At 43.8% G+C, this 9302-nt stretch overlaps 1 protein-coding gene across 2 annotated transcripts in view; it reads left to right on the top strand.

Annotated features, from left to right (window-relative positions):
* The first annotated feature begins 2886 nt into the window (after window positions 1-2886).
* Window positions 2887-9302, top strand: part of LOC137641669 (golgin subfamily A member 6-like protein 26) — a 41218-nt gene continuing 34802 nt past the window's right edge. For both annotated transcript variants that reach the window (XR_011044564.1, XM_068374445.1), the window contains exon 1: window positions 2887-3097. Coding sequence is in view for 1 of the 2 variants with exons in the window: in XM_068374445.1 (XP_068230546.1) it covers window positions 3068-3097 (30 nt within the window). In the remaining variant the exon portion in view is untranslated. The remainder of the gene's footprint in view (window positions 3098-9302) is intronic.

Below are 9302 nucleotides of genomic sequence, written 5' to 3'. Positions count from 1 at the left end.
TTCTGAATTTGCATATAAAACTAAATCTGAAAGTCTGGAGGCTGGTCTCGGGACTGACTTGAAAGAGGGTAGAATCAACCAAGCATTGTCCCGAAACAATGTTACACCTAACCCTTCAACTTGAATACTTCTTCATGCAACTGAGAGGGTTTCCCCAGTTACGTAGTAACAATCATGAACAAGAAAGATGGACAAGCTTGAATATAAATGGTACAAAGGGTGGAATGCAGAAGTATCAATGTGAAATGTCACGGAGAGACTGCAAAGGGAAACTTTTGGTACAACCTTTGTCAATCGGAACCTTATGGTGATACAGTACTTGTGTAAGATACTTTTATGTAGTGTGAGTAAAAAAAAAAAAAATGAGCCCAAATATTTAAATCTAGTGCAGAGATGTGTTACAAATGTTATGCAGAATAGGTTTTGAAAAATTATCTTATTAGTGTTATAAGTCTCCATTGGTTGGCGTTAAGCCGAAAACAACATTCAGTTAATATTAGAGTTCATGAAAATGAACCATAGAAAATAAATATCACTACAAAAGAAACCTCCAAAGGAGGAAGTACCAGTGATGTTATTTTCACTACCAAAAGGGAAGATAAGTGACCTAAGAGGAAAGCATTAGGTCAGATATTTGTGGAAATTATATTCAATCTAATTAATAGCTTAAACATGGCAGACTAAATTATATGAATGATTATTTGCCATAGGAAAGATCTTGACCATTGAGTTTCTTACCAGGACATTTATATTGAGTAAAAAAGAAAAAAAAAACCCATAAAACCTAGTTCATCAGCCAATGATTCTGTTATAGAACTGTTGGAGCTATGCAGTCCTTTAGAAAAATATACGATATTGCATCGTCACAAAGGGGGTTAAAAAAATCCAATCATATTGAACTGTAATCACAGAGAAAATTAATCAAGAAACATCCAAACTTTGAAATTTACTCTTGAGTAACTTATGAATTGATACCACACATTTCTTAGGCTCGAAGGTTCTATGTCGTGTATCTTTCGGGGCCCACTTTTTGATGTCTTTGTTCCAGATTTCTTTCTTTCCACCTTGGTGTCCAACCTCTTAATTTTTACTTGATGGTGCTTCCACCATGGCACCTGAATGGCTTTCCCAGTCCCAGTGTCACACTACATGGCCATAATTATAACAAACAAATTAAATCATTTCTTATGTCTCGTAAAAGAGTTTGAATCCATATTGAAGTCATTATGAAATATCAAAATCTTGATAGAAGAGGATATCAAATAAGTAAATTTTGCATGTGACGGGACATGGTCGGTTGGTTCCGTTATAATAAAGTTTGTTACCTACGGGTATCACTTGACTGCAATTTGTCTCTCGGTGCTCAAGTAGATGATGTAGTAAAAACTCGTGAATATTGCTTTAGAAGCATTGCCTTTTTTAAAGAAGCATCAGGATGAGTATTCTGTAAAGAAATTTCCGATAAGCTGTTATTACTAGGATTGACTTATGTAACTCTAGCCTATGTGCTACAATCTAAAATGCAACTTAAGACATTACAAAACATAAATGGAGGAACAAGACGTAATTTCAAACAGTTTAGCAAACTAAGGAAATTATTGTTATGGTTATCATGCGAGGAACAGACGTTGGATATCGATAAATGTATCATGGTTTATGACCAAAAAAAAAAGTGCAGAAAAAAAATGGTGTGGAAATATCGATAATAATTGCAATTGCTTGTCAAGGATATAAATACCAATATTTTGAATAGTGTCAATTAGAGATATAATCGTAAGGTCGTTTGATATGAAAATACTTGCTGATTATGCTAAGTTCGAATGAATTATTGATGAGGTTCACTCTATCAGTTACAAAAACTTTCAATTAGAAACTGTATTCATGTCATTAGATATATACCAGGGAGGTATTTAATACCTCAATGATATGTGGATACTTTGGGTTTGCCAACTTGATGAATAAGTAGGCTCATTGGGATTTAGTGAATGACATTTATAAATGTGCGAAAATCAGAAACGCCTGCAAGTCTGCGAATACCGAATCTGAATAGGAAACAACTAAACAGTAATATATATATAGGCCTATATATATATATATATATATATATATATATATATATATATATATATATATATATATATATATGTGTGTGTGTGTGTGTGTGTGTGTATTACGTAATCTCTTGTTATGAAAGAAGATTCTAATTACACCAGTTAGACTCTGGGAATCCAGCTTGACCATTGAAAGCAGAAAATATACTTATTTTTTATTCAATCACTCTCTATGTGTGTATATGTTTACTGAAGGACGAAAATGACCCTCTCATAAATGGAATTCCATGTTTAGCCCATTTGATAGCACCTGAGAATTCCTTACATTTAAGGCATAAAATTGCTTTTTAAATTTTGTATAGCCTATTCGTTAAGGTCATTGTATTTGTGTACGCTTTACCATAAGGTTAAATAAAGGAAAATAGGGAATTGACCTTTGTGAATATTTCCTATTTCCTCTCCTCAATGGGCTATTTTCCCTGTTGGAGCTGTAGGGCTCATAGCATCCAACTTTTTCCACTAGTGACGTAGCTTAGCAAGTAATATTAATAATAATGATGATAATAATAATAATAATAATAATAATAATATCAGGGTGTGACATCATTTCAAAATATTTTACTCATGCGATTTCCCCATTTTGTTCCCGAACGGTTTCCCTGGGGGAGAGATGATCAAGAATATGCCTTTGTTTACATGCGTTGGATCATGATGATAATAATAATGATTATAATAATAACATCATTGCGTGACATCTTTCCGAAACATTCTACTCTTATGCGATTTCCCCATTTTGTTGCCGAACGGGTTTCCTTGGATGAGAGATGATCGAGAATATGCCTTTGTTTACATTCGTTGGATCATGGGAGACGTCCGAAGCTTTCTGTCATTCAAATGATTGATATTGCACGCAGCACACCTGAATTTCGTTCGAAAGCAATTGCCTTTATTATTACGTAGTCTCTTGAAAGTTCATTATCCTCTCCTTATTAAAACTCGACCATTTTAGAAACATAATGAGTGACTACTCACAAAGCCGGACTGAGGTAAGTGTTAAAATGACGAAAGTAACCAATGAATTTGGTCTTGCTTTTTGAGCAACATTTCCTTTATTATTGGATAGTATCCCTTTGATTGAAAACACCTTTAGCTTTGCCCAACACAAATAGGATAGATCTAAGCAAAATCTACCATTGGTACCCTTTGTCTTATTGAGTTTGTTTATAGTAACTGGAATCAGCGAGTAGCAGCGGCAGTGATATTGTAGTCCAACGGGAGATATTAAATATAATGCTAGTCAATTATTTCTTGAAAAGCTACATTTCTCAAACAAACACAAAAACGCCACCTAAGGCTCCCCACGTAACCCAACCTAAGAGCCGTATACTTACCTATTTACTCACTGGGTGTCTATGCCCTCTTAACCCCCCCCCCATACACGCAGTTTTAATGTACAGGCTGACTGAGGAAAGCAGATTTAACCAGTTTGTTCATGCCAGTTTGAGCGTATATGAGGGTATTTTTAACTGAAGGCTAGCCGGTGTGACGGTCTGAACGATCCCCAGGTCTCAGAATTCTCCTTGGTAATCTGCGCATGCGCGAACATTACCGTTTGCCAGTGCATACGAAGTTGATGTTTTATTTTCCTGTAATGTTAGCGTGCACAACTCAACATTACCGCTTGCCAGTACATACGAGCTTGATGTTTTAGTTTCATGCGAGCGAAGCGAGCTAATGGCGGAAAAGAACCATTATACAATGTCAAGGAGAATTCTGAGACCGGTGTGACGGTCTGAACGACCCCCCCGGTCTCAGAATTCTCCTTGATAATCTGCGCATGCGCGAATATTACCGTTTGCCAGTGCATAGAAGGTTGATGTTTTATTTTCCTGTAATGTTAGCGTGCGCAGCTCAACATTACAGCTTGCCAGTACATACAAGCTTGATGTTTAATTTTCATGCGAGCGAAGCGAGCTAATGGCGGAAAAGAACCATTATACAGTGTCAAGGAGAATTCTGAGACCGGGGGATCGTTCAGACCGTCACACCGGAAAGGCGATTGGATGGACTGAAGTGAATGTCGAAAATCTAGCCGTCCGTTCTCTTGAACTGACGGCCAGTTTGCACATGTATGGGGATACCTGCAGGCCTGCCCTCACTGCAACGCTAACCGTCGTACTGTCAATATATAATTTTTAAGCCGTCGGTCTGATACAATGGCCGTATTCTAAGAGGATAAGCTATTTTGTTGTGACTTTATCGTTATTTAGAGGGAGATACTCATCACTTTGGAAAATAAAAAGTAACGATTATTTTGACAGTTATGAAAATGCTGATAAGGATATCAAAATAATCATTAATTTACATTGAGATATATAATGTTTCCATAAATCAGAACATATGCAGGGTACGGATAGGACTAAAGTACATGACGATAAGCACGGAAACCTTTTCAGAGAAAACAAATGTTAGGTTTTTTTTCAAGACGGTTTTAGCATTATTATGTACATATTTTGGGCCCTTACCATTACAAATATAAAACAAGCTGACTAAATTGACATAGTTTTGAGATACGTATTGGCAAATTTGGAATAGAGCTATCCTCACCATTTTGATGGTGTTTATGCATTTATTGTGGTTAAGGTTTAAGTGTACAATATATATATATATATATATATATATATATATATATATATATATATATATATATATATATATATATATATATATATATATATATATATATAATATATATATATAATGTGTGTGTGTGTGTGTGTCAGCTTTTAAACGAAAGCCTCCTCCTCATGTTAGTACTACTTCATTGTATCGTAGAATTTAGTGAATCATGTCCTGCTGCTCTATGCCACAAAACCATCTGTATTGAAATAAATAAATACACATAAGTGTGTGTCTATATATATATATATATATATATATATATATATATATATATATATATATATATATATATATATATATATTTGTTCCGACACATACAAACTTATTTATAGGGGTATTACTTTCGGCAATGCTGAAAACCAGCCAAGAAAATTTTATTGAGGGATAATGACCCCATCCGCTAGTTAGCGGGATGGGGTTGGGGTAGACTAACTACCCCGCTCACTCACGCCTGTCGGTTGAGTAACCACTTTTGCTTTTGGCTCAGTAGAGTGCGGACGTGTCGTCTCTCTCTCCTGTTAAACAAACTGCCTTGACTTTATTACTTTTTGTTTTTCTTTTGTGTGTATGGTTATTTTCCCGCTATGCGGACATGTCCTGGGATTGAAGGGCGCCGCTGCGGCACCTTCGTGTCATCCGTGGAGACGGACCCACACCCTTTATGCCTGGCTTGCCGGGGAACTCAGTGTTCGCAGGACAACACCTGTTCCGAGTGTAGGGAATGGCCTGCCGCCCAGTGGGAGAGGTTTGCGCGTAAAAAGAAGAAGAAGTATAAACGCGAATCTTCGCTTTCAGGGTCTTCCTCGAAATTGAAGAAATCATGTGTTTCTGCTTCCTCTATGCCCAAATCTTTGCCCAAAGCTAATCCTTGACCAGGCCCTTCCGGGCACGGTCGACCAGTAGCTCAGGGCTTGTGACTCCAGGTCAACCCTGTGGGATAGACAAAGGTGGCGGCTCCCCTAGTGAGTCGGCTCCTTCTCTTCCCCCAGGGAGCCCCTGTTCTTTTCCAGACCTTGTGTCTTTATGGCCATCGCTGGGCGTTGATGGTCCCTCTTCGAAGGAAGTTTACTCGAACTCCTCCAAAGGTGAGCAGAGAGAAGGCGGTCATCTCCTTCCTCTGCGGAGGTCGATCCTCCTCCTCTGGGCGCAGGCGCTGTTGCCCGTCGGTCAAGCCGAGAGTCTGGTTCCGACGCCGAGGAGTTAGCTAACCCACCAGGGGTGGTGGCAGGGCTCTCTCCAAGGCAAGCTTCTCCTTTCGGGGGAACTTTTCTCTCGTTCGCGAGAGAAGATTGCCTATGTGCATCGTCAATCTCCTTACACTTTAGGTTCTCCTCCAGGTGCGGAAAGAGAACCTTGTTACAAGCGTAGTTCTCTGGGCGAACTCTCCTCCCCTGCGGAGGAATTATCTGTAGACCTTATTCAGTCTCCCCCTCGGCCGGAGTCTGTTGAACGTTCCTCTCCGGAGGTTCGTAGAGTGGAGGGGTAAGTAACCCCTCTCCGCCCCGGACGTTCTCCTCCTCGGGCTGTGAGAAGACGTCTTTTTGAACCTGCTGGTTCTCCTCACGTTGATCCATCGGGGTATCGTGACGATCACCCTTTTGGGCTATTGTGATCGTGAGCCTTCGGGCTCTCGTCATGTTAATCCTGCGGGTTCTCATGACAGCAGGAGTCCTTCGGATCTCCGTCGCGCTGAACCTTCGGGCTCCCGCGACTTGAAACCTTTGCTAATATTATGGACTTGATTATCCCTAGAGCAACAAGGGGACCCCAGTGACACACATTTGAAAGGTCCAAAGCACATTTTCGTTGTCTTTACACCATCATCTTCAATACACACATAAACCTGTTATGCAAGACACGCAAATACTCGGCGGCTCCATCCGTGATGGAGGCAGACGGCCAGATGTAAGGGATTCGACCGCCCCCGCGGATCCATCCATGATCGAGGATACAGCCGACACGGAGGATCAAGTGGTAGAGGGCTTATTGGACACGGTTTAATGTTCTCCCGACGAAGTGTCCTTCTACAGGAAGGTCTTGGCACTGATCCGTCGCCACCAAAGGCTAGACGAGCCTAAGTCGTCATCAGAGCAGGCTTGGCTTTCGGGTTTGGGAAGGATGGTAGATAATCCGGTCCAACAGAAACCATCCTTAACCCTACCTCTGGTTCCGGACGTGGCCCTAGCCATGGACCACGTCGACCGGTTTGTCGCGGGACATAAGAACTCCCTCAGAGCTTCAAGCTCCTGCCTGGACTGAGGACTGAGGACCCAGAAAAAGTTTTATGTGCCAGACGGGCGTCCCGTGGGACCTCGGACGTTGGAAGAAGCCGTCGCAACGTTAAGCCAGGGCAGTGCAGATGGTCTTCTCTGAGGTGGAGGACACATCATAGGATATCATAAATGTGACCTCCTGGCTGGACTGGTGGGCATGCACCCTAGCAGGGTTCCAGCTCTCCCACGATCTCTCAGTGCCGGAGAATCAGGCCCTACTAAAGGAACTCTTACGTTCAGGAGGAAATGCCATGAAGTTCCTTACATTCCAGTCCCTGACCCAGACGGCAAACTGGGTGTTAAGGAGAAGAGATACAGTTCTTAACAGGCTCCCTTGTAGACTTCCCGAACGTGAGGCGAAGTTCCTGAGGAATGCTCCGGTGTGGGGTGAGACCCTGTTCCCCCTTCAGGCAGTAACGGAAACAATGGAGAGAGTGGGGAAGCTTAAAGACTCGACAGAGCCCAGACAGCCAGCGGTGGACGGGGCCTACCCATCTACGGCACCAACTAGACAGGAGGCCCCCTCCCCTTCCTGGCATCAGTCCCCACGGCCCTCCCGCAGAGGTAGTGCCCCAGCTCAGGCCTCCTTTAGGCAGAAATACGCCGGCTCAAGACGAGGTCGCTCAAACCGTCTCACCAGAAGGAGATAGGAAGAGAGGCCCCTTACACCTTCCCACGCCACAGGTGGGGGGATGCCTCAAACATTATTGGTAAGCATGGCGGGACAACGGTGCGGACCCATGGTTCGTAACAGTCCTCAGAGAGGGATACAGGATTCCCTTCCTGACAGAACCGCCCCCTCTGATTCCCGAACATCGGGCAGAGTGGGTAACACCCAAGGATCACAAGAAGAGAGCAGCCTTGCAGGAGGAGGTGTCAGCCATATTGAACAAGGGGGCACTGTAACCCGTCCAGGAATCGTTCCCGGGATTCTACAGCAGGTTCTTCCTGGTAGAGAAATCTACGGGAGGTTGGAGACCAGTCATCGACCTCTCGGCCCTGAACAAATTCATCAAAAAGACGTCCTTCAAGATGGACACGTCGAAGTCGGTACTGGCAGCCTTGAGAGAGGGGGATTTCATGATGTCCCTGGATCTCAAGGACGCCTACTTTCAGATCCCCGTACACCCCTCCAGCAGGAAGTTCCTCAGAGTGAAGTGGGGATCCCAGTCTCTGCAGTTCAGGAACCTCTGCTTCGGCCTGGAAGTTCCTCAGAGTGAAGTGGGGATTCCAGTCTCTGCAGTTCAGGAACCTCTGCTTCGGCCTGTTAATGGCCCCTCAGGTGTTCACGAGGGTGTTCACCGTAGTATCAGCCTGGGCACACAAGCAAGGCATCAGGCTGATCAGGTATCTAGACGATTGGTTGCTGCTTTCAGCCTCAGAGGAGCATGGTGCAAAGCTATTACAGTTCTGCAGAGAACTGGGGATTACCATCAATTTAGAGAAGTCCCAGTTAGTCCCCACCACCAGGATGACGTACCTAGGGATGGTCCTCCTGGACTCCCATTTAGCTAGGGCATTCCCCTCTCAAGAGAGGTTGAACAACCTGGATCATGTTATACGACCATTCCTGACAAATGCACCAATGAGAGCCAAGGATTGGCAGAGACTCATGGGTCACCTGGTCTCGCTGGAGAAGTTAGTTCCCCAGGGGAGGCTCAAGCTGAGGCCGGTCCAATGGAACCTGAAGGACCTCTGGTCACCGGGAGACTCTCCTCAGGACTTAGTCAGGATGACTCCGGCCTCCAAGAACATGCTGCTCTGGTGGTCCGACAGGGCGAACACCCAAAGGGGGGTGCCGTTCGCGTCCACTCCTCCGGAAATGTTGCTCTTCACAGACGCGTCGAAGGAGGGTTGGGAGCCCATCTGCTCGAAGAGACAGCAGAGGGAAAGTGGTCACCGGAGGAGAAACCCCTCCACATAAACCTGCTCGAGCTCATGCAGTGCAAAAGGCCCTCGCAATATCCGCCCATCGCCTTCAGGGAAACTCAGTAGTCCTCATGTGCGACAATGCCACTGTGGTAGCATACATAAAGAAACAAGGAGGATTGAGGTCAAGGGAACTGTGCGACCTCACGTCTCAGATCCTGGAATGGGCCGAGAGGAAACATCATTCTCACTGCCAGGTTCATTCCGGGGAAGAGAAACGTTCTGGCCGACGGCCTCAGCAGGGCAGGACCAGAAGTGGGGTCGGAGTGGTCCTTATACCCACAAGTGGCCCAGAAGGTCCTCCAGTTGTGGGGCTCACCGGTGATAGACCTGTTCGCCACAAGGCTCAACGGTCAGCTCCCCGTGT

The sequence above is a fragment of the Palaemon carinicauda genome, chromosome 5 (genome assembly GCF_036898095.1).
Source record: "Palaemon carinicauda isolate YSFRI2023 chromosome 5, ASM3689809v2, whole genome shotgun sequence".
Classification (NCBI taxonomy): domain Eukaryota; kingdom Metazoa; phylum Arthropoda; class Malacostraca; order Decapoda; family Palaemonidae; genus Palaemon; species Palaemon carinicauda.
This window is presented reverse-complemented; position numbering and strand designations above follow the sequence as displayed.